Below are 22,883 nucleotides of genomic sequence, written 5' to 3'. Positions count from 1 at the left end.
AGAGGTCTACGGCCTTTGAGAGCCGTAGAGAGCGTGCCGAATAGGGCCAAAAGCAACACAAAACAAACAACAGCAAGAACAAGTGCAATATGCAAGCTTTTCGACCAGAACAAAAGTGGATCTTCAGTCAAGTAGACCCACAAATCCGATCACGATGGCAACGAGAGCGTTGCAAAGAGCCCTCTATCGGCGCAACGTCTTGTTGCTTTTGTGAGGTCCCTTGCAGAATCCTGCAGCGTCACGAAAAGCTCGGCTAATCGAACACGTGCCAGCAAAATTCAGGAACGCTCAAACATTTTGCAACCGCGAGTACTTTGGTGCCTACTGTGCTGCCAATCAGCTAATTAGCTTGACCATGTCATTTGCTCAATCTTACCGTCTCGTTCGCGGGTCTCTCCGTCTGAGCTCCCGTTTTGTATGTTGCAGATGTTATTCAGTTGTGCATCAAAAGACAATATATAGCGGCATACAGCCTACTGGCTTTCCGCACCTTGGCAACTACCTTGGAGCTCTCAAACAGTGGTTGCATTTGCAGCAGACTGAGCCAGCAGACACCAGAATTATTTTGAGCTTAGTGGACCTCCATGCTATCACTCAGCCGGTGCCAGCAGCTCAGCTTAAAGCATGGAAGAAGGAAATGCTTGCCGTCTTGCTAGCCATTGGCTTGGACCCTGCGCGCTGCATCATTTACGAGCAGTCTCGTGTTAGGGAACACACAGAACTTGCTTGGATCCTCAGTACAATGGCACCCATGGGTGCCCTCTCTCGCATGACTCAGTGGAAAGTAAAAGCAAAAACGGAAGCTGACACCATGGACGACTTGCCGGCCACTGGAGGCCCGAACTTGGGCCTCTTCGCGTATCCCGTCTTGCAAGCAGCAGATATACTGCTATACAAGACAACGGGGGTACCTGTAGGTCATGATCAAGCCCAGCATATCGAATTATGTCGGGATCTTGCTAAAGCGTTCAATTCTCGTACACGCACCAATACGCTCCTCTTGCCACGCACTATGATGCCATCAGCAGGTGCCCGTGTACAAGATTTGCGGGACCCGAGCAAAAAGATGAGCAAGAGTGCCAAGAATGCAAAGAGCCGGATACTGCTGATAGATACGGAAGAGACCATCATCAGCAAGATTGCAAGCGCGGTGACGGATAGCGAGCTGGGCGTCACCTATGAGCCCAAGAAGCGGCCCGGCGTGGCAAACTTGCTTGATCTCGCGGCCGCCTTCAATACCGATGGGCGCACAGCTCAAGACCTTGCCAAGGATTGGAAAGATCTGACTCACAAGCAAGTCAAAGGTCAGATTGCCAAGAGCCTCAACACTGGCATCACGCCGATCCGTGAACGCTTCTATGAGTTGACGCAGTGTTCGTCTGGACAACAACGGCTCGATGCTGTTGCTGAAGAAGGTGCAGAGAAGGCTCGCGTTATTGCTGCTGAGACCATGGTCGTTGTACGCGAAAAGATGGGCCTTCATTGATTAAGAATATATACAAGAAGTGGAACTTACGATTACAGCTGCATTACTCAGAATCTTCTCCACTCTCACTGTTCGAGTCATCGTCGTCGTCGCTGCCTTCTTCCTCTTCCTCTTCCTCTTCCTCTTCTCCTTCTTCTTCCTCTTCCTGCTCCTCCTCTTCTTCAGCTTCTTCTTCCTTATCTTCCTCTTCCTCTGCTTCTTCGTCAACCTCTTCATCATCAGCGTCTTCTTCTTCAACCTCCTCCTCCTCTTCACTATCACCCTGGCTATCCTGCTGCTGATAGACCTTCTGTGGCTTATTCGGCTTTCCCTGACCATAATGTCGACCACCACCGAGATTCATCTTGCCCATCTGCGCCTCGATACCGCCATCACCGCGGCTATCGCCAAACTGCTGCTGTTCCGCTCTTCCAACCATAGCAGACATACCTGCGCCTGCCTGGGCAGCTTTAGTAAACGTCCCGCCACCAGAGTAATGTGTCGGCCCGGTTGTTTCGTACAATGTCGCGTCGTGCGCGTGTCCACCGACTCCGTAGGCCTTTTCAAAGTCATCTGAGTGTTGGTTGAAATTGACAGTTGTTCCAGCTGATGCGCCATAAGGGCCGCCTGAGTAAGCACCAGACATCGTGATGCAACTTGTTGTATGATGAGGGTGTTTGTTTTGGCTGCGACTGATCTCGCTAATCTTGACGTTTCATTTCTGGGGGAGATCCCGCTGAGGCGCAGGTGGCACGGATCAGGACTGCCAGATCAACTACTTGCGACCTTGACCACTTTCAATTGCTGGTACTTTTGCCTGTAGAGTGTTCTATCTGTTCTGCTCGTATCCTAGCTCTGCTGTGTCTGAAGGACTTGGTCTGTTATCAACTTTGCTACATTGGAAAGCAGGATGTCTGCACGCCAGACACTCTTCAGACCTTGCATTGACATCCACTCTGGTGTCGTCAAACAGATTGTCGGTGGCACGCTCACAGAGCAGAAGGACAGTCATGCCTCTGACTCACTCAAAACAAATTGGGTATCGACCAGACCTGCTAGCTACTATGCCAATCTCTACAAAGAGCACAACTTGGAAGGAGGCCATGTCATCATGCTTGGACCAGGCTGCGAAGATGCAGCGACGGAAGCACTACAGGCATGGCCCAATCGTTTGCAAGTAGGCGGTGGTATCAACGATACAAATGCGGTTAAATGGCTTTCTGCTGGAGCGAGCAAGATTATCGTCACGAGCTGGCTCTTCCCGGATGCACAATTCTCATCACAGCGTCTCGACGCGCTCGTTTCACTTGTTGGGAAAGAAGCACTTGTTGTGGATCTCTCATGTCGTCGAAAGAAAGACGGGCATGGCTGGACTGTTGCTATGAATAAGTGGCAGACACTCACGACACTCGATATCAATGATGCGAACTTGGACATGCTCGCGGATCGCTGCAGTGAGTTCTTGATTCATGCTGCTGATGTCGAAGGTCTGCAAGGCGGTATCGACGAGGAGCTTGTTCAATATCTTGGACATTGGGCCAAGCAGCACAAGGATCCCATCAGCATCACGTACGCGGGTGGTGCACGGTCAGTGGAAGATTTAGAGCGAGTCTCAGACTTGAGTGGTGGGCTGGTTGATTTGACCATCGGTTCTGCTTTGGATATCTTTGGTGGCCAGGGCGCGAGTCTCTCTGACTGTGTGGCTTTCAACCGTAGATGAGCAGCAATAGATGTGACTGTTGTGTTGCGTGCACATGCGATGACATCTCCACTTCACTCGATTACAGCATACAAACAACCTCGCCTTTCGCAAGTCTTGAGATACAGAGGGAATGGCTCCAGCATGGTACGAGCCTCTTCTCGATGGCGGCTACATGCCAATCCCACTCCTTCGCTATGGCATTCGCAGACAACTCCAAGTTCGTCTCAATGAACTTGCCTTTCCCGATGTTGAAAAGGCGCTTGCCGACAAGCTTGCCTTTGTCGCTTCCCTTCGAGAACGTCCTATTGCCATCAACACGGAAGATGCCAATAAGCAGCACTATGAGGTCTCCACGGAGTTCATCCAGATGTGCTTGGGTCCGCGTATGAAGTACTCATGCTGCTTATTTCCAACTGGACGCGAGTCGCTTGCTGAGGCGGAAGAAGCCATGCTTGCTTCGTATGTGGAAAAAGCACAGCTCAAACCTGGTATGTCAATTTTGGATCTTGGCTGTGGCTGGGGCTCCTTGTCGCTGTACCTTGCTGAGAAGCTACCGACGTGCAAGATTACAAGTCTGTCAAACAGCAAGACGCAAAAGATCTTTATCGACAAGACTGCCGCTGAGCGAGGCTTCAAGAACCTGACGGTCGTGACGGGTGATGTCAAGGATCATGAATTCCCCGATGGCAGCTTCGATCGTGTTATGTCGGTGGAGATGTTTGAGCACATGAAGAACTACCAGTTCCTGCTAGCTAAAGTGTCGCGATGGCTCAAGGATGAAGGGAAGCTGTTTGTGCACATCTTTTGCCACAAGACGCAGCCATATGATTACAAGGATGGGGATGGTTGGATGACGGATTACTTCTTCACTGGTGGCACCATGCCCTCGAATGATCTGTTTCTGTACTTCCAGGATGACTTGGCTATTGAGGGGCACTGGGCTGTGAATGGCAAGCACTATGCTCAAACATGCGAGGAATGGTTGAAATTGCTACTCAAGAACAAGCGTCAAGCAGAGCCATACTTGAAGCAGACGTATGGCGAGGGTGAAGTGACACGTTGGTTCAACCGATGGATCGTCTTTTACCTTGCCTGTGCTGAGCTCTTTGCCTGGGGCAATGGCAATGAGTGGTTTGTCTCGCACTACCTCTTCAAGAAGAAGCCGACCGCTGCTTAGCGTCTGCTGCACATCAGCACATATTCTCATTCCTCGGCTTTTCACATACATAGAGAAGGTTTCTGTATCCGTAGAATCTGTAATACGCTGTACATCCACCTTCATGACGTGACCAGCCGGACTCGCTTGTAGTCTCTGCACGAAGAGGTCGAGTGATGCTTGCTGTGGATGCTGTGCTTCTCCCTCGACGGTGCCAGCGCTGGTGTTGCGCACAAAGCCAGTCAAGGACATTTGACGAGCAACGTCACGCGTGGTCATACGGAAGCCGACGCCTTGGACATGGCCGTGCACTTGATACGCTATGCGAGGCATGATGGAAGTGGTCGTCAGAAGCAAGGAAGCAGATCAAGTGAGCACAAGGATGGGCAGAGGGCTTAAAGACACAGAAGCAATAGAGAATGAAAGGAAGGAAAGCACGTCCCATGTCCAGAGAGATTGCAACCGTACGCTATTCCTTGAAGGCCCCAGTCCATCACAGAAACCGCATAGCATGCAGCCATAAAGACACACAACACACACATGAACCGTGAATAACGCCTTAGCAGCACTTGGACTTGAGGCTTCCACCGCTGTTACCATCCAGCTTGACGCCTGCACTACCGCCCGCACTACCAGCGTCTTGCGCACTTGTATCCAACAACCTCTTGAGAATTTGCCGCGCAAGTTGCATAAAGGCCTCTTCCACCTTGATATTGGCCTTGGCACTCGCTTCAACAAAGGGCACACCAAGCGACGCTGCAAGTTGTTCACCCTCTTCACGCGACACTTGCCGCTTCTCCTCCCAATCGCACTTATTGCCAATCAGGATCTTGTTGACATCTTCACTGGCGTGTTGCTCAACATTGCCGAACCAGGTCCGGACGTCTTCAAAGGACTTGCGGTCCGTCACGTCATAGACGAGTAAGATACCCATAGCGCCGCGGTAGTAGACAGTGGTGATGGTCCTGAACCGTTCTTGACCAGCGGTATCCCATATTTGGAGTTTGACGCGCTTTCCATCGATATCAATGGTGCGGATCTTGAAGTCGATACCAATGGTTGTGATGAAGGAAGGCGTGAAGGAGTCTTCTGAGAATCGTAGGAGGAGACAGGACTTGCCGACGCCTGGGAGGGTTTTTGTTAGTACGCTTGTTTTGTTATTTGGAGCGCATGGCATTGTGTGTCTTTGCGCATGTGAACAGATGAGCATACCTGAGTCGCCGATGAGGAGGAGCTTGATGAGGTAGTCGTAATTTCTAATGGTTGTCGTCATGGCTGGCTGGCGCTAGATTGTGTGCTGGCAGGATAGAGGGATGCGCGCGCAAAGTCTAGGGGCGTAGTTGCTGGGGAATGAAGATGTGAGAGTGCGGCCTTGAGTGTGCGCCTGTGTGTCTGGTGCTGCTGCTTCTTGCTAGCTTGACTGGGTCTATGGATATCTGTTGCTGCTGCTGCTGTGTCGTGGTTGCTTGGGAAGGCGAAGAAGAAGGCGGGAACGGAGTCTGAGCATGAGCATGAGCATGAGCATGGACTGGCAGCAGCAGCAGCAGGAGAGAGCATGCAGAGAGACACAGACCAGCAGCAGCAGCAGCATCAAGGCTCCAGCTACCTCCTCACAGCAGCAGCAACCGCCTTCCTCATAGGCCTCACCGTCGCACTCTCAAAGACACGCAAGCAGGCACACGCACAACCCCTCCCGTTCTTCCGCTCAAACGCAGCCCATGACCATGATCCAGACTTCAGTCCAGTCATCCATGCAGCCAAGGCGTTTGGGATGGGTACACTCCTCTGCTGTGGTTCAGCCACCGTTGTGGTCTGGGCAGCGAGTACAGCGCTGGATGTCCATAGCTTGCCCGAGTTCAGTATACGCATGCGACAGTTGCTGGGTAAGGCAGCGCCGAAGCTGCAACAGCGGCTCAGGGACGTCGATACACTGGAGTCGCCTGGATGGCAACAGCAGCAACAGGATCAGGGAGAGTGGGACGCAGTCTGGGCAGAGGGACGGCGGATTGATCAGGAACGAGCAGAGGTCAAGCGGCGGCGGAAAGAGAAGAAGCAGAAGCAGCAGGAGCAAGGTCAGGGACAGCAGGATGAGGCATCAGCATAGCATACACTTGAATATACGTTCATCACAGCGAGTCTTTCACCGTTTCCGAGCACTCTTGCGGGAGCCTCGTGCCGGTCGAGCACTTTCTGTCTCGCTGGGCTCGTCTTCTTTCCCAAGCTTCGAGGCCCTCCGCTTGTTGGGCTGTCGCTTCGTCGTTGATGCTGGCGGGCTCGCCTTCTTTGAGCGTGTCCCTCGTTTGCTCGCAGCCTTCTTCTTCGTTGATCTCGCAGCTGCCTGGTCGGCTTCGTCTTCGTCGTCCTCGTCCTCTTCCTCTTCCTCTTCCTCTTCTTCCTCCTCCTCATCTTCTTCTTCCTCTTCCTCTGGATCACTCAAGGCTTCCTCATCATCCTCGCCGTCTTCCTGCATACGATCATGCGCCGACGTCGGACTCGCCTTCGACGACGCTGCACCATCCTCCTCCGCAACACCCTCTATCGCGCGTGCCTCTATCAACTCCCTGTATTCTGCATACGGCAGTTCAAACGACCCAGATACTCGGGCCATACCATCCGGATCGCCTAGACTGTCTTCTCCCGCTGAATCGCCCTCAACGTCACCGTCGAGTCTTGCCGTCATAACATCCATTGCTGCGCCTTGGATCTCTGCCATATCATATAATGCATCCAACTTCTGACGTATGGCATCCATGGATATCCGAGGCGCATCTTGAGTATCGTGATTGAGTGCGATGAAGAGGTTGAGGAACCTAAAGGCTTGATGGATGCCGACGGGCCTGCATTTGATTAACGTGCGGAAGAGACAAATCTCGTCGCTGGTTTGTCAGCACACTCTTCGATCAGCTGGGGCCGTACTCATCTGTCCACTCCATAGCCATTAGCCCAAGGCCTGTTACTCGTTCGTTGGTCTGGTTGTCGCATCTTTTCCTGGACTTTGGAAGCGACGAAAACAGACGCGACTCAACACCAAGACTCTGACTGCCGCATCTATACAATACAGATGGCAGATGTCTGGCTGGACTTACCGCCATTACAACCGCTGGCCAGTCCACACTCGAAAGCTAGCTCACTTGACCCGCTCGGCAGCTTACATCCACTCGATAGACTGACGCTGACATCGCTGTCCAAGTCTCAAGTTTGCTTATCCTTGCCCGAGCTACGTGCTGCAAGCGCTCATGTCTCTTTGCAGCCTATCTCAGAGCTGTCAAAGCCGAATAATCTCCAGACATTGCCTGAGTTGCCATCAAAGGCCTACAAGAAACGCCAAAAGCGAGCACACGCTTCAAAACAACCAGGCAGTCCTTGTCGCGATGAACAGACATTACAGCACGAACTTTGCTTGTTGATGATTGGAGAGGGATCAAACACGTTCAAGTGGCACGAACGCATTCGAACCTTTGCATGCCATGGGCAACAGTCTAAACACTCTAGCATGCTCGATAAAGTTGTTCTTCACGGCACCAATGTCAAGCGACTGAAGCAGGCTAGAGAGGCGTGGCGTCTGGACACGTACTTTAGTACTCGCCGAGCCTGTGCTCGCTTTCTAGGCTCCTTTCTCGATGCCCTACGAGATGATTGCATCTTGCGTTGGCAAGACATCACAGGCACGGAGGACTTGGCACAACTTCTTGAAGATTTGCAAGGACAGGTCGATACAATTTCTTGGCTCTCAGGTGTACTTCAGCTGCAGAAGGAAAGTTGGAAAGAAACAAGCATGGTCCTCGTTATGGAACACCTGGCCAATGCGCCAAGCCCGGATCTTTTCCTACAAGACGCGTGTCGTGTTGTGGCTGTGGACTTGCTGGCATGCTTGCTCGAACCTCTCCTCTCAGAAATTCATCATGCTTGTCGCTTGGCGCTGGGATTGGCCGCACCAATTGAGTATCTGCTCGACAATGTTGAGGACGAAGACGGCCCTAGCTTCCCAAGCTTCATCAAGCCCAAGACAATCACTGCCGTGCATGAGATTACACAAGGCCTAGCACTGTTGCGATCACATGATGCGGCTGCATACAAGGCGCTTCAACCACTTCCTGTTACCATGGCAAACATCTCCTTCGTGGCAGAGCATGTGGATGCACATTATCACGTAGTTGAACAGTGGAACAACGAGACTGACGTGGCTGACAATGTCACCAAGAGCCTAGGCCTCACACAAGTGCAAGACTCTGCATTGACCACACTGGAAGACGTACTGGATGTTCACCTAGACTGGCCCGTCGAGGAACAGCTCAGACGCGTTCAAGCGCACGTTCTCCACCTCATGCTCGATAAACTACAACTCCAACGACACCTGGAGCTCCTCGAACAAGTTTACTTCTTTGGCAATGGTCGCTTCGTCGTTTGCCTGACGGATGCACTGCTCGCAAACACAAGCGACTCTGTGTGTCTCTATAATCGCGCTGGCATGTGGCCACCTAGTAATGTCCACATGAATATCGCAACCCGTGCCATGCTCCAGCATAGTATCGACGGTCAATACACACAACCCAATCTTCATGCATCGGGTGATATGGCTGAACGCGACTACTTAGGTCATCTCGGTTTTCGACTCGAAGCAGATCTCGTGCACCATCAAATCCCACGCGATGCACTAGACGCCTTGTCGTTTCTCAAGTTTGACTATCGTCTACCTGCACCACTCGATCAAATTATCACGAAGCAATCCCTTATGTTTTATGCGCAAATCAGTGGATTTCTGCTACTTCTTCTCAGACTTGTCTATGTCGTGGATCAACTCACCATTCAAGCACGACTCCATCGCAACGTCGTCCATCATCGCGTCAAACAAACCTTGCAATTTCGACTTGAAGCACTGTGGTTTGTGAGGAAGCTAGCATCGTACTGCTTTGAACGCGTTGTTCAACCAGCCTGGCGTGCCTTTCTCGCCGATTTACCAGTCGTTGCATCTGAAAATCCAGGGGCGATCCGAGACCGTCACTTGGCACTCCTCATGACCATCAGCCATGGCTTGCTGCTTGATGCAGAAGGCGCTGAACGGATGGAAGGGGTGCGAGAGGCATTTCAGGCGATATTGACATTATACAGTATTCCGGCTGATCAGCGGGAGGGATGGAGTGCAGACCCAGAGTTGATTGAGGTGCTGTACCAAAGGTTCAAGAAGCATGCTGCGTTGGTCTTGCTAGATGAGTTGGTGGATGCGACAGATGTGGAGTATGATGATGACCTGGAGCTCAGCTCTGATGAGACATAGCACGGAGCAAGATGTGACTGTCTGGTGGGCGTGTGAAGTAAGTAGTCGATTGTCAGAAATTGTGGACGGAATCTGTACAGACAATTAGACCAGGACACCGTCGGATGCTCTCTCGCACGACGCTGAGATGTGTACAAGGCAGGCTATGCCGGATAGCGCCTGCTGCACATCGTGGTCAATCCTCAACAGCTGCCACTGATGCAACTCAGAGTCAGCCGAAAAGCGATGCATGGACACCGACTGTCTCTACGGCCGTTGACAGACCGGACAGCAGCAAGCGTATCATCCCAGAAGCGATAGAGGCAAAACGAGGCAGTAAGACACTACACAAGATTCCTCGCGTGACGCCCTTACCGACACATCATTTCACGCCGCGACGTGCATCACGCGGTCAACCAACCAGTCTTGATTATGAAAAGATCATTAGCCATTTAGCAACGAACAAGTCACCAGCGACGCAGTTCAATGCTGATTTGTTGGCATTTGAACTCTTCAAGGAGATGTTGGAGCATCAGGTCGCTCCATCCCTGCAAACCCTCAATATGGTCCTACAACTTGCTTGCGAGGGCCCCGATTCAGATCGTGTGAGCTGGGTATTGGATATTCTACAGAAACACTGGATCACATTGCAGAGTCGTCAGTATACCCAAATTGCGCAACACTATGCGAGAACTGGGCAATTCGAGCTTGGTCTTGTGTTTCTGTCAAAGGAGGCGGATGTTGCTGGGAGGATGATACCGACACAGGCGTATAGTGCACTGTTGCGAGGCATGCTGCAGCGCAATGAGCTGGACGGTGCACTTGAGGTGCTTCGTATTGTCGATGGTGAGCCTCAACCAGGCGATGCATTGACAAAAGCCTCTTTTGTCACTTACCCGTGGAATAACTCAGATGCACTCGAAGCATTGACAGCATTTGCCATTGAAAGACATGCTCAAGGCTTGGAGTTTGCTTGGCGGCTCTGCACACAAGGTCGTAAAGTCATGATGGATGCTGACCTCTGTCGTCGAGTGCTGTTTGTGACGAGCCAGTTGGGTATGCCGTTGCTCGCTACAGACGTCATGAAGTACATGGCCGTCCGGAATATGGCCATCGGAGCACCGGAGTACGCAAGACTCCTGATGGCCTACACGACGGCTGGCGATATCAAAGTGGGCTTCTCTGTGCTTTCTGTGATGCGATCAGCGGGCGTTGCTCCCTTACCCACCACGGCGAGTGCCATCCTACGAGTCATCTCAAGAGACCTCGATACGGTGGATCGTGCATGGTTCACGCTACTGGATTTGAAGGAAAGCGGTGCGACAGTTGACGTAGCAGCTGTCAACTGTATCATCCAAGCATCTGTCCTGAGGAATGACCTCAGCCGTGCAATGGCAACCTACAAGGAATCAGTCATGTCGGCAGAAGAAGGTGGTCTGGGTATCAAGCCCGACATCACCACCCTCAACAGTCTCTTGCTTGGCTGTTGTGCCGTGCTGGAACGCAAAGCAGCTTTGGATCTGATTACAGAGTTTAGGGACGAACATGCCATCAAAGCTGATGCAACGACCTTTGAGACTTTGATTTGCTGCGTCTTACTTCAAGCAGAGTACGAAGCGGCATTCACGATACTTGAAGAGATGAAGCAAGAAGGGCATCAACCCAGTGCAGGTCTCTACAAGATGCTGGTTCTCAAACTCGTTGCTCAGGGTGATGAGCGTGTGCGTGTAGCATTGGAAGAGATGAGAGGCTGGGGATACAGGCAGCGTGACGTGGAACGCGTTGTAGCAGATGGCGGTGTCGTCAGCTACTCGCAAGTTCGACCCTCGGGACAACAAGGTACTGGCTTTGTTGCGCAGAAGCAGGAACTCAGAGCACCAGAAATCACCATTCGGCTTGTTCCTGGCTATCAAAAGTTGAGAGAACAAGTCAAGTGAGTGTTGCATGGACGGCAGAAACTGAGTTGATCGCTATCTAGAATCTCTTGTAAAACCGTGTATACCGGGCAGCTGTGCTCTGCTGCATTTACTGACGGCGTTCAACCGAAGCCCTGTTATGTTAATGTCGCGGTCAAAGTAATTGATGTGCGTACTTGAACTGCTCCCGCTGGGCAGCGAGCATGTTATCGTTGCTCTGGCTGACACTCAAACGACGGAGCTGTGCGCCAGATGGCTGTTCAGCTGGATTCTGGCTGTTTGCTGCTTTTTGTGCAATGTCACCTGGGATGGCAGTTGCGATCTCTGCATTTGCTTCTTCCTTGCTGGTGCTCATGATTGATGTAGATTGAGTAGATGGGGGAAATGGTGTGTTATCTCAGTTTGACAGCTGCCGTAGATGAGGAGAAGTCGTGGAGTTGCGAATGACGCACCCAACTTGGGATCTACAAACTGATGAGCACTCACTCACCATCGTACGCCGTACGAGCAGATGCACAACCACTATCACTGCTGCTTCGTTCATGCTTTGATCGTTACTTATATACAATATGCAAAGATGCAAGAAAGTCTATTTGCCGCCTACAGAGCCGGGTCCAGATGCATCACCGGCTCCAGCTTCAGCTTGCTGCTCTCCTTGTGTTCTGGCTTGTGAAGCCTGTTGTTGCTGTTGTTGATGCTGAGAAGGACCCGATAGACTACCAGGACCTGAACCAGGCCATCCTGATGTGCTTGATGGTACTTGTCCGGGCGACGCAAACATAAAGTCTGAAAAGTCAAGACCACCCAGGCCAGCGGACATGGGAATTCCTGCACTAGGTCGCCTATCCAACAAATCATTCGAAAGACCATCAAGGGATGGCAGTGTCGAGTTTGGGTTTGGCGGTACCAGGATGGACAAGGATGATGCAGGTGACTTGTTGCCTCCAGCAGCAGAAGCACTAGCAGCTTGTTGTGCAGATGGCGACCGGACACCAGCGTGTGAAGCAGCAGGTGCACCTTGCAGTGGAGAATGTCGCTGCTGCTGTTGCAATTGTCCAGGTGAACCACGCGAGACCATTTCATGCTGTCGACGCATTGCTGGCGGTGGCATCTCGCCGCCGAGTCCACCTGCAATGCCGCCCATGTTACCATGGCCTGGCTGTCCAATTTGCTCGTGCATCAGTCTCTGTTGAGGCGGTTGCAACGCTTGTTGTTGTTGCTGCTGTTGCGAAGCTGCACTTGGGCCCTGTTGACTAGGCGATTGCTGCAGCATAGCGGAAGATGCGCCGACTTCAGAAGCAGAAGTCTGCGACCCTGTTCCAGTTGTCTCCGTCAAGCCATTGTAACTGGCCGAGTACTTGCCAATAATTTTGCGCAATGCAGAAGTGAGGATACGCCAAGGAAATGCCTTGACATCCTTTTCAATATTTCGCGGCTTGGGTGCAGGGAATCCCATGATGAGCTTGAAGAAGTTGTCCGAATCAGGTTTGCCCTTGCCCACAGTAAGTGGACGGAATCCCTCAAGGTTGCGACGAATGCGATTCTTCTCCTCAACGGCGAATCGATTCCCAATGAGTGACTCGAGCAAGAAAATAGCATCGACAGAAGTGAAGAAGCACTCTTGCCGCTCCTCCCAATAAATGCAAGAAATGATAACAGCATGCGGCGATCGCGTTGCTCCTGGTTCAACGGGCCTGAAGTTGATGCGAATGATGTTGCCATCCTGCTTCCTCCAAAACTGAACCAGACGTCTGCGAATGGCAAACTCCTCACCAGACCAATTGCGCGACATATCGTCGAGGTTCCCCATGACGTCGAGCTTTGCCTTTGAATTGGGCATCCAGCCAGCTGGGAGACCACTCGCCGCTGCAGAATTAGGCGCTCTGCGACTCGAAGCAGACAGAGTACTAGTCCGTTGCAACGTCGGTGTATCTGAGCTGGCCTCGGAGTCTGCTGAGGGGAAAGGTTGATCGTAGCTACTCTCAGACTTGGCAAATGTCGCTGAATGGGGTGGAGACATGTAATTGGTTGTGCTGGAGAAGGGTGATCTGAATGTTGCAGAAGTCGGACTCGGCTGGTAGCTGTATGGCGAAGGAGTCTGCTGTTGCTGAACAGAGAGGTAGGAAGGGTGTTGCCTGTTGCTGTCCGGATGGTAGGGGTGCTCTTCTGCAGAGGGCAAGCCAGAGAGTGAGAAACTCGGCGCCCGGTTGTGTGATGGGTACTGGTCGCGTGGTTCAGCGATGTACCGAAGTGGTGCATCTTGCAAGGCTACAGGACCAGGAGGACCTCTGTCTGGCGCATACGGACTCGGTCCACCCACGGCAGACGGGCCGCCAACAAGGGATGGATGCATTGAGTTCGCAGAGGCATAAGAAGCGGTAGGTCGATGTCCAAGTCGTTGTCCTGGCTGATCGTGGTAGGGTCCTGGCGCGCCTGCATACGGGTTGCGCTGTGAATTTGTGCTGTTTGCACGACGAACAGGTGATGTCGCAGGTGGCAGACCGACTGTGTCTTCGTCTCGCGCGCGCTTTGTTCGTCCAGGGGAAGACATGTACACAAATTCGCCAATCTGGATAGAGTGCAGATCTTGGTCGGTGTGTGGGTCGACGACGAGCAAGTAGATGGGAACTTTGCTCGACCACCAAGCAGTATCTTCGAATCTAGGCACGCCGGCACTCAGCGTGCAGGTATTGAAGTTCCTGCGACCTTCGAGAAAGGCACCAATACGACGCGACCCAAACACAAATCTGAACTGTCGAGAGGAGGGATCCATGTTGCCGATATTGATGGTTGCAGTAAAGTTGGTACCTGGACCACCTTCCTTTGGCGCATAGTCGAGGACTTGTGGTTGTCGCGAAGGGTCTGGAACTCCTGGCATACCAGCAAGACCTGGCGCATCGCCTGCCATTGGGTCTCGTTGTCGCGAGGGGTCATAACGAGGTGCTTCGCGCGTGTATGGTTGTTGCGCATATGATGGAGGTGGTTGTTGCGGATGGCTCGGTAGTCGATACTCTGTCGGTGCTTGACGGTCATCATGCGAGAAACGATTGAAGGCTGCTGTATGTCGTCAGTACAACTGTGCTTCTTTGGGAAGAGGGGTGCTTACACATGGCTCAAAAGCAAACACAAACCGCTATAGTACAATGGCAAGAAACGCCCGTGTCGCAGTCGCTCGTACGCGCAAGACCAAAGGTGAGTGAGTGAGTGTGTGTGAGTCTGATGTGAGTCGTCGAAAGTGTTTAGGAATCAAAGAGTGAGTCAGAAGTATAGGAGGGATGTTGGCGCCTGTTGTACCAATGACTGAGACAAGCCAGGCAGGTCGACGCTGCTTGTTGACGACGGTAGGCTGGCTGTGTCCAGGGCGGGTTGGGCCACGCGCCGTTTGTCGTGTCGAGGGGCTGGTGTAGAGACCTTTTGAGCACAAGTTGGAAAGAAGACAACGGGAGCCTGGCAGGCAGTATTGTATTGCTTCCGCGTTGCTTCAGGGCATGGCCGTCTCTGTGCGCTCACTACAAGACAGTCGCTAGGCGATGGAAGGGACGGGACGCAATAGAAGGCGGGTAGAAGCCTCGCCGTTTCTGTGCGTGGGGAGGCGTCCACGTCGACGAAAGCAGAAGCTCAGCTCAAGCAGACGAAGCGGAAACACAAGCACACAGTAGCAGCAGATAGAGGGCCTGGTCAGCAGCTATTCAGCACCTCACGACGCGAAGAGACGCGTGTTCGCCGCAGATGAAGCAGCTTCTTCTAGGCAGCTCACGAATGAAAGCGGTAGTCTGCCTAGGTAGGGGTAGACTGACACACTCGCCTACCCGAGACTGCCTTCGGGAGGAGAAGAGGAGGGTATGAGTCGTGTCTTAGCATCATTTTTCGCCCAGAAGCAGCAGCAGAAGTGGCCAGAGAGCAGCAGCAGCAGTTGGTCGTTGACTCGTTCGGTGGTCTCAGTTGGGTGCGCGCTTTGGCAAGTCAAACTGCCGCTTCGGGCTCAGGGCCAGCCACAATCCGGAACTTCCGCCCTCACACTTTCTGGACAGGGACAGCCAGGCTTCCTACCATCCAAGGACCAGGTTACCAGTATTGCTACTATACCCCGGGTCAAGCAGCCGGGTAGTACTCTGCTAGTATCAATGACTGCTGTCTGTCTATAGCACTTTCGGCTTATGTCATGTTTCCTAGTCCCGGCTCATCTGTACGAAATTCTCCGCAGACACGAATAGCAACAGCTCCAGACTCGAACTCTAGAGGAGATCGTCCTTCCTTGCTCTCCAAGCGGCATCCTGGTGATGGATGAGCTCATGCACTCGTCACTTCACACTTGACATCGATCCGCAACTTGAGCTTCCGGACACAGACATGCGTCAACTCGTACTCACATATGTTCAAGTCGAATCACTTGAACTGAAGTCAATCGATCGAGTTGCAGGCATGCAATTGTATAGCTGGCACCCGACAAGGACATGGCCTATCCTCGCGTGTGTTCTCCTTCGAGTCTGTACAATCAAAATGGCGGGCCGCTGCGAAATGAATCCGTTGAAAGTCGTACTCGCCCTTGATTGGCTTGGACTCTAAAGTTCTAAACTGCACCGCGTCGAATGCAGGAATCCCCATTGAATGCGACGGCGATAAAGTCATGATCGTGACCAGTACTACTCACGAGACACGAGTCATTGACATGACCTACTCGATGTATCCTCAACATGCTTCAAGCTCAGGACCTAGATTTGCTTGCCGGAAGATATGACGGGTATGTGCCTACCGCACCTTGCACCTCACGTGCCTGTCAGGCCAAGAGTCAAGACCGCACGAATCTTGTCAAGATCTTGCTCCATATATTCAAAATCCTGCATACACAATCAAAGCTTGCTCGTTTCCTGCTCAGAGCGCGCAATCTGCACAACCAGCTTACCAAACTGGTTACCGTCGCGCATCTCTACAAACGCTTCATCAGTGCTCTCCAATCCTTGATATACTTTGTGCACGACCGGGCGAATCTTGTGCTTCTCAACAAAGGCCACCATTTCCTTGAACTCTCGCTTTGAGCCCATGGTGGATCCACGGTACTCAATGTTTGCCAAGATGGCATTCATTGAAAAGGTGATTTTCGGAGCCACAGTCATGCCATAGGCAACAATTGCGGCGCCAGGGGCAATGACTGGCAGAACATCTGCGACGATATTACCTCCAGCAGAATCAATCACCAGGTCAAATTTGATATGACCGAGCTGCTTCGCCAGCGCTTTGCCCCATTTCTCCGTCTTGTAGCTGATGCCACCCTTGGCACCCAACTCTTTGGCACGTTGCAGCTTCTGCTCGCTGCCTGATGTGACCCATACATCGGCACCGGTAGCAACCGCGAATTGCAGAGCAAATAAGGCCACACCGCCACCAACACCAGTAATGAGCACAGTCATACCTGACTTGAGGCCACCTTTGCTAAAAACGGCGCGGTAGGCAGTCAATCCAGCAAGTGGCAACGCTGCTGCCTCGACATCAGAAAGGTGAGCAGGGCATTCAACCACTTCCGAGGCTTCAATCGCATTGTACTCCACGAATGTTCCGGGCATACCTTTTTGTCCTCCAAGAATACCGTATGCACTCTCTGGAGCGAGCGGGCTCGACTCCCATCCTTGACCAGGTGCCAATAGAACACGTTTGCCAGCGAGTGACGAGTTGCCTTTCGCATCAACAACAATGCCGACTCCATCTGCACCAACAGGACTCTCTGCAGACATGTTAGGATAACTGGCCTGACGCTGGAAAACGTCGCGATGATTCAAAGCGCCTGCAAGCATCTTGATGAGCAACTGGGTGCTGGTCGCTCGAGGTTCTTTCACATCTGCATGGATCAATGGGTACCATACTGTTCCAGGCTTTCCGCCGGCTGAGCTGTCAATGCTTACTTGCTTCATCTTGTTCTTAAGCTTAGCTGTTCGAGGGTGTGAGTAGTTTCTATCGTAGAGGCGGGGTTCACAACTGACAAATGACGAAGCGGCACTGCCGGCCTCAATAATTCACTACGCCATCTACATACAACCGATAGGAAGAGCATCTCTCGAAGCTGGCATGGATACCAAAATCATCGTTGTTGATTCCGTACATGCTCGTAATACGTCTGCATCAAGCTGACAGCCAGGAACAACTCTTCAAAAAGTCGACTGCATTGCGTCTCGAAGTCTTTACCCAAGAGCAGAATTTTGACCCAGCAATTGAATTGGACGAGTATGATGTTCCTTTTGACCGCAAGGATGTGATGCACATCATTGCAGTGGACTCTCAGGAGAATGCACTTGCTACCGTCCGTCTCTATTTGACAGATGGCCAAGCACATTTGGGTCGTCTTGCCGTTGCAAAGCAAGCACGCGGCACTGGCTTGGGACGGGCCATCTGCGAATATGCAGTTCACAAGGCCATCGAAGCTTGGTCTGTTGATACAGTTGTTCTGAGCAGTCAACATCAAGTCAGAAAGTTCTACGAAGGCTTGGGCTACGTCTACAATGAAAAGAAGGGTTACTATGACGACGAGGGATGGCAGCACTGCGAGATGGCTCAAACCTTTTCAAAGCAAACTTGAAGGTAGCTTGTGCTCTTTGCTGATGACTTCAGTCAAGGACCAACGCCGCTACAGTCTGTTGTCGAAAACGACCGTCGCCTTTGCCACGCTTTAATGGCTACTGCCGACCTCATCATCTGTGTCACGAAATAAGGGCATCTGGTCCTTCATCGTAACAAGTACTTCAAGTCTTGTTTTCGCTCGAATGGGTTTGCACAACCATTCATTCGATATGCGCGAAAGGTGCGGACTTTCGGCCATGCCAGTTGCAGAAGCTCTACCGCTTCCATGTGCCGACATCTAGGACTGTCTGCGTATTGTATGAGGTGCTCTTATGAGTAGGAGATCATTGGTAAGGCCTCGAGTTGTTGTTGAAAAAGGCCGTTGATCAGCTCTCTGCTGGGCAGCTGGAATCAAATCTGGTTTGAGGGAGGAGCGGCCTGGACGATAGGGTTCACAATATGGCAAGGTCTAGACGGCAACACTGCTAGTACATCCGCATCCGCTTCTTTTGATAGACACACTCGTTCACTGCATCACTCAAAGGGCCCTCTCTTCTCCTCTTTCCTAATACGCCCACCCAAACACGCCGACTAGCCATTCCTTTGTGCGACGGCCATCCTGCTTGCCACAGACAATACTGATTTCGGCTCCTGTCCCACGAGGATTTTTCGACAAGCATGGAAAGATGTGTACGAGCATTCAGGTCGCTCAGGACCCGTGATGACGTGGCAACAACACAGGCACAGCCAAGCTTGCCCCAGCTACAAAAATAATGCGTTTTTAGGACGCGTTGTTCACGCGTATTGATACTATTGAAGACGCGGATGTTTTCAAAGTTTCGAATTTCGTGCTTCACGTGGTCATACGCCCTGGTAACGCCCATAGTGCACTGCACTCTCAGGTTGGTCTACCTTCCCTCGATCGCTCCCTATAAAATGGTCAGTTGTTTACAAGCAGCAACATCGCTAGGTCCGCCTGGTGACGTGGCGAGGCTGAAGGCGCAGACAAGCTTGCGCTTCGAGCGCGATGCATGGCAGTGCGACGCCAAGCTGGAGGTAGCTCCCACGAACGTAAGCGGCCACATGCCGGAATTTTGAGACGCTCTACTGTGTGCGCTTCCAGCTGACTGCATCTTCACGCTTGCCGCCGGCTTTGCTGCAGCCTTGCCTTCCAAAGCGACTTGGGTCTCTTTGGAGACCTCAATGTTCAAGCTTGAGTGGTAGACGTCATGCCAGCTAGCTTTGAAGGTGTCCTCCTGAGCCTGGTCCTGTAGGATCGCGTCTACAAGCAGCACGCCGAACATGCTTTCGAACGCGGGTTGTGTGCTCAGGTTCGAGACGCTTACTTCCATCGCGACATCAAGAAACCATGAGCCACGTTCGAAGCGCAAGCTTGGCTTTGCCTGTACCTTTGCGATATCACCACGAGGTCCGAGCAAGCATCACGTCGAACATGCTTTCGAATCAAGGACTGTCTCTACTCCATTCCACTTCTCTTACCTTGCACTGATCGGCACAAAGGCGGCGACCAGCCAGCCATTCCTCTGTACGTCGCCCTGCGATTGCCACACCGCGTTCTAACGCTTATCGCAGAACTCGCTTTCCATATATGGAAGGATCAATTCAAGTAGCTACGGTGCTCGGACCTCGTGGTGATGTCGCAAGGGTACAGGCAAAGCCAAGCTTGCGCTTCGAACGCGGCTCATGACTGGTCATGTCGGCAAGGAAGTAAGCATCCCAAACCTGAGAACAGAACCTTCTGTCGAAAGCATGTTCGGCGTGCTATTTATGGAAGCGATCTTACAGGATTAGGCTCAGGTGGGCACCTTCGAAGCTAGCTGGCATGAAGTCTATCACCCAAACTCAAATATTGAGGTCTCTAGGGAGCGCCAAATCGCTCTGGAAGGCAAGGCTACAGCGGCGCCGGCGGCAAGTGTGAAGCTGCAATCGACGAGAAGCACACACAATGCTATGACTCTAACCAAGCAGCAAAAGGTCTATGCTGGCGGTTTACACCCTGTCGTAACGTCGGCAATGACACAAGGCATGCGAAGCAGGGGACTCTGGGTGCCACAGATACATCTTGGTCAATAATATTGGAAGGTTCGGCCATTTTGCACTTTTCTGCCGGCGATGAAGTATCGTCGAGGACTGCCGAGGAGACGGTATATGTTTCCGTCCAAAGAGCCATCGACATTGACTGTTGCTCTAGTTATTCTTCCGGTGAAGGGCTGCAACGCCGTGGCTTGTTGACGGCCGATCCTTTGCCGAGGGAGAAAGCGTGGACCTGCGTGGTTCTCGAACAATCAGGTTGCATCACATTCGTGCCATAATGCTTGCCGTGCTACGGACTATTCTACGCATCTCTAAACCTCCACCAACTCGAAATTGATGAGGAAAAACACCTCTGAGGGGTCATCTGCCGACCGTGCCATATACCTGACCGGCTGGTCCTGTACGTACTTCCGCAGATTCGTACCTAGTGGCCCCAACTTGATGTCAAAAGTGTTGAAGTTCATATAAGGCAGGAAGAAACTCATGCAATAGACAATATCCACATCGAATTCGAAATCCTCCCGATTCTCCTTGGATTTCGCAAAATGCCGACGCCGGTCCTTGACTGTTTCCAAGGCGCCACCATCGATGAACGCAGTGTCTTCAATCGGTTCAATAGCGGGATTGCTGAATCGCCATGGGCCAAGCTGTTCGTCGAAACGGTGCGAGATGCGGCTTAATTTTGAGGCATCCGAGATAGCGAGTGCATCTGCACGAATCTGTTGTTGAGCACCGGCCGTTTTACTCGGGAATCGTGAACCACTCGTCGGACCAGACGTGCTTACACGTGGAGAAGCGGGTGTTGCTGAGGAAGCAAGAGATTGCTCTGTCGTCGATCTGGTGGCAAGACCATCACTCTCGCTCGCGAGTCCACTGCTCGTTGTCGACAGTGCAGACGCCGATGCTTGAGTCTTGATACTATCCTTACGGTCACTGTGTGAGAGTGGTGCGATTCTCTCTGTCGAATCGTGTGTAGCGTCATCGACTCCATTTTCTGGCAGCACTCGCAATGGAGTTTTTGACAAGACGGGAGCGTCGCTTGTACTCAGTGTGGGACCAGCACTATGTGGAGCACGCGCTTCAGAACCGGCAGGCAGCTGTGTGGTTTGAATGCTGGGCAATGCAGGTGTCGCTCCGACAGCAGCACGTTGACGTGCAGCAATATCATGATCAAGTGCGATAGAATGTCTGGTGGTCGATGTACTGCTCGACGGCGGTGTGCTGGCTTCCTTGTCATGCTTGTGCGACGATCTGAATGGCCGCATCAAGTCAAGCGACCGACGACTCCCACCACGACTCTCCTCGCCAGACTTGCGTTCATCACTTGCAACACTACCAGGCACGGTTGACTTGGGTGGCTTGGCTTTATCTTTACGCTTGATGCTGAGACTGCGCATGTTGCGCTCAATCGTCTTGGCTGAGGGAATGTGCAGTGATTTACGCACTTTCTTCACAGACAAGCCTTTCTTCTTCTTGACCACTTTTGTTCCATCGGCTGCAACCACCTCCTCGTACTGGTCTTCAAAGGCAGTGTGGAAGGACATGCCATCGTCATCTTCATCTTCACTTGAAATTTCAGGATACACCGTCAAACTGTGACTGTGGAATGCTGCTGCTGGTGATGTGCCCTCTGCCTCAGACGGACCACCAAGCCTCGAGTAGGAACCAAGACGACGCAGTGCATGTGGGTGTGAGGGGTGTCCTGAGACCACAGCTGCATCAGGATTGAATCGCGCAGAGACTGTCGTAACAACAGACCCAGAACGAGGTCTGCCATCCTCCCCAGGCTCTGTGGGGACTTGTGAAAGTTGTGAGGATCGCGACATCTTGCGTGTCAATGTATTACCCGTCTCATCTTCCCTAAAACCAGCAAATGACCAGTACCGGATCGGTTTCGCAATGGCTTGCTTCTTTGTGTGTTCAACTTGAGCGACGGGAACGTCGTCTTCGTTGTGCTCGTCGTCAGACTCAGTGGGCGCTTGACCATTCTCGAGGGTGAGGACAGCATCGTGGGCGCGACTCGGCGCGGGCCATGCGCTGAGTGTATTGACGCAAGCCAGGTAGGGAGACATGATGTAGGGTTGTGCAGAGGCCTTGTCGTAAAATGTCGCTGGATCGATATACTTGGCAATGCGCATGCCTGTATTGAAGAGCGCTGCAAGGGTTAGCCTCATCTATACTTTCAATTGGTGCAATGGACATACTCTCCGGGAAGTTGTCAATCATGTGGTCAAACTGTGTACCAAACCAGACTTGATCTCCATTGTATGGCTTCTTGAACCTGCCTTCTGCCTGTATATGGAACTTCCTGTTACGTCCCTCAAAGTACGGCGAGTGCGACTGCGGCAGTGACCCATCGGGTGTGAGGCCATCAAAGTCGCGCACACGGACAAAGACACGGCCAATCCAGTAGTCATTCTCGACTTCGGTAGGCTTGTCTTCGCAGTTGACCCAGGCTGTTTGGAGGTCTTGCGCATTGCTGCCAATTTGGACGCGCAGCTTCATCGGCATTGCGATATTGCGGACCTCTTGGATATTGTTGGCGACTTGCGGGTATTGATAGAAGGGAGCGACTGTCCTGTGCTGATGCCTGAGCAGCTGGCTGGCTCTAGCTAAAGCCTGGCTCTTGTGGAAGGAGAAGAGTGTTAAGGTTGCTCTCTCTCTTTTCTTGCGGATGACAAAAGATGACGGCACACGGGAACACGGAGACTATGGGCTACGTCTCTAGCTGCGGTCTATCTGATACACAGGCACGTAGACATCTCCTGTAGATCCAGGGACCCTGT

General features: G+C 52.2%; 15 protein-coding genes across 15 annotated transcripts; 9 read left to right on the top strand and 6 right to left on the bottom strand.

Moving 5' to 3' along the window:
- The first annotated feature begins 296 nt into the window (after positions 1 to 296).
- BCR37DRAFT_126071 (tryptophanyl-tRNA synthetase) lies at positions 297 to 1,656 on the top strand. Its single transcript, XM_040866037.1, has one exon. The coding sequence runs from the start codon at positions 356 to 358 to the stop codon at positions 1,484 to 1,486; it is 1,131 nt and encodes a 376-aa protein (XP_040727687.1). The 5' UTR covers positions 297 to 355; the 3' UTR covers positions 1,487 to 1,656.
- BCR37DRAFT_390565 (uncharacterized protein) lies at positions 1,530 to 2,111 on the bottom strand (the record flags this gene model as incomplete). Its single annotated transcript, XM_040870876.1, has 1 exon — positions 1,530 to 2,111. The coding sequence occupies one exon, from the start codon at positions 2,109 to 2,111 to the stop codon at positions 1,530 to 1,532; it is 582 nt and encodes a 193-aa protein (XP_040727686.1).
- A 132-nt stretch (positions 2,112 to 2,243) lies between these two features.
- BCR37DRAFT_126354 (Phosphoribosylformimino-5-aminoimidazole carboxamide ribotide isomerase) lies at positions 2,244 to 3,406 on the top strand. Its single transcript, XM_040866038.1, has one exon. It carries the CDS (start codon positions 2,376 to 2,378, stop codon positions 3,183 to 3,185), a length of 810 nt encoding a protein of 269 aa, XP_040727685.1. The 5' UTR covers positions 2,244 to 2,375; the 3' UTR covers positions 3,186 to 3,406.
- Positions 3,101 to 4,495, top strand: BCR37DRAFT_126753 (S-adenosyl-L-methionine-dependent methyltransferase). The gene has a single exon (XM_040866040.1). The coding sequence runs from the start codon at positions 3,298 to 3,300 to the stop codon at positions 4,342 to 4,344; it is 1,047 nt and encodes a 348-aa protein (XP_040727684.1). The 5' UTR covers positions 3,101 to 3,297; the 3' UTR covers positions 4,345 to 4,495.
- A 139-nt stretch (positions 4,496 to 4,634) lies between these two features.
- On the bottom strand, positions 4,635 to 5,818 carry BCR37DRAFT_126502 (putative rab GTPase SrgA). The gene is made up of 2 exons (XM_040866039.1): positions 5,536 to 5,818; positions 4,635 to 5,448 (listed from the first exon to the last, which is right to left on the bottom strand). The coding sequence occupies exons 1-2, from the start codon at positions 5,594 to 5,596 to the stop codon at positions 4,883 to 4,885; spliced, it is 627 nt and encodes a 208-aa protein (XP_040727683.1). The 5' UTR covers positions 5,597 to 5,818; the 3' UTR covers positions 4,635 to 4,882.
- On the top strand, positions 5,540 to 6,427 carry BCR37DRAFT_396458 (uncharacterized protein; the record flags this gene model as incomplete). The annotated part of the gene is made up of 1 exon (XM_040871706.1): positions 5,540 to 6,427. The coding sequence occupies exon 1, from the start codon at positions 5,879 to 5,881 to the stop codon at positions 6,425 to 6,427; it is 549 nt and encodes a 182-aa protein (XP_040727682.1). The 5' UTR covers positions 5,540 to 5,878.
- BCR37DRAFT_376072 (uncharacterized protein) lies at positions 6,418 to 7,327 on the bottom strand. Its single transcript, XM_040868522.1, has 2 exons — positions 7,240 to 7,327; positions 6,418 to 7,199 (listed from the first exon to the last, which is right to left on the bottom strand). The coding sequence occupies exons 1-2, from the start codon at positions 7,260 to 7,262 to the stop codon at positions 6,464 to 6,466; spliced, it is 759 nt and encodes a 252-aa protein (XP_040727681.1). The 5' UTR covers positions 7,263 to 7,327; the 3' UTR covers positions 6,418 to 6,463.
- On the top strand, positions 7,267 to 9,669 carry BCR37DRAFT_376071 (Spc98 family-domain-containing protein). The gene has a single exon (XM_040868521.1). The coding sequence runs from the start codon at positions 7,385 to 7,387 to the stop codon at positions 9,596 to 9,598; it is 2,214 nt and encodes a 737-aa protein (XP_040727680.1). The 5' UTR covers positions 7,267 to 7,384; the 3' UTR covers positions 9,599 to 9,669.
- Positions 9,670 to 9,679: 10 nt separating this feature from the next.
- BCR37DRAFT_376070 (uncharacterized protein) lies at positions 9,680 to 11,788 on the top strand. The gene is made up of 2 exons (XM_040868520.1): positions 9,680 to 11,627; positions 11,670 to 11,788. Exon 1 carries the CDS (start codon positions 9,703 to 9,705, stop codon positions 11,512 to 11,514), a length of 1,812 nt encoding a protein of 603 aa, XP_040727679.1. The 5' UTR covers positions 9,680 to 9,702; the 3' UTR covers positions 11,515 to 11,627; positions 11,670 to 11,788.
- Positions 11,669 to 11,911, top strand: BCR37DRAFT_376069 (uncharacterized protein; the record flags this gene model as incomplete). The annotated part of the gene is made up of 1 exon (XM_040868519.1): positions 11,669 to 11,911. A coding segment is annotated over exon 1 (163 nt), but the record flags the coding sequence as incomplete, so codon positions are not given.
- A 933-nt stretch (positions 11,912 to 12,844) lies between these two features.
- On the bottom strand, positions 12,845 to 13,285 carry BCR37DRAFT_335415 (uncharacterized protein; the record flags this gene model as incomplete). The annotated part of the gene is made up of 1 exon (XM_040867184.1): positions 12,845 to 13,285. A coding segment is annotated over one exon (441 nt), but the record flags the coding sequence as incomplete, so codon positions are not given.
- Positions 13,286 to 15,990: 2,705 nt separating this feature from the next.
- Positions 15,991 to 17,493, bottom strand: BCR37DRAFT_125221 (uncharacterized protein). The gene has a single exon (XM_040866030.1). It carries the CDS (start codon positions 17,397 to 17,399, stop codon positions 16,344 to 16,346), a length of 1,056 nt encoding a protein of 351 aa, XP_040727676.1. The 5' UTR covers positions 17,400 to 17,493; the 3' UTR covers positions 15,991 to 16,343.
- A 60-nt stretch (positions 17,494 to 17,553) lies between these two features.
- BCR37DRAFT_390555 (acyl-CoA N-acyltransferase) lies at positions 17,554 to 18,061 on the top strand (the record flags this gene model as incomplete). Its single annotated transcript, XM_040870875.1, has 2 exons — positions 17,554 to 17,583; positions 17,624 to 18,061. 2 exons carry the CDS (start codon positions 17,554 to 17,556, stop codon positions 18,059 to 18,061), a joined length of 468 nt encoding a protein of 155 aa, XP_040727675.1.
- A 1,486-nt stretch (positions 18,062 to 19,547) lies between these two features.
- BCR37DRAFT_125504 (uncharacterized protein) lies at positions 19,548 to 20,424 on the top strand. The gene is made up of 5 exons (XM_040866034.1): positions 19,548 to 19,588; positions 19,636 to 19,770; positions 19,855 to 19,953; positions 19,977 to 20,207; positions 20,255 to 20,424. The coding sequence occupies exons 2-5, from the start codon at positions 19,747 to 19,749 to the stop codon at positions 20,267 to 20,269; spliced, it is 369 nt and encodes a 122-aa protein (XP_040727674.1). The 5' UTR covers positions 19,548 to 19,588; positions 19,636 to 19,746; the 3' UTR covers positions 20,270 to 20,424.
- Positions 20,409 to 22,608, bottom strand: BCR37DRAFT_390554 (uncharacterized protein; the record flags this gene model as incomplete). Its single annotated transcript, XM_040870874.1, has 2 exons — positions 20,409 to 22,252; positions 22,302 to 22,608. The coding sequence occupies 2 exons, from the start codon at positions 22,606 to 22,608 to the stop codon at positions 20,409 to 20,411; spliced, it is 2,151 nt and encodes a 716-aa protein (XP_040727673.1).
- Between the last annotated feature and the right edge of the window lie 275 nt (positions 22,609 to 22,883).

The sequence above is a fragment of the Protomyces lactucae-debilis genome (genome assembly GCF_002105105.1).
Source record: "Protomyces lactucae-debilis strain 12-1054 chromosome Unknown BCR37scaffold_2, whole genome shotgun sequence".
Classification (NCBI taxonomy): Eukaryota; Fungi; Ascomycota; class Taphrinomycetes; order Taphrinales; family Protomycetaceae; genus Protomyces; species Protomyces lactucae-debilis.
This window is presented reverse-complemented; position numbering and strand designations above follow the sequence as displayed.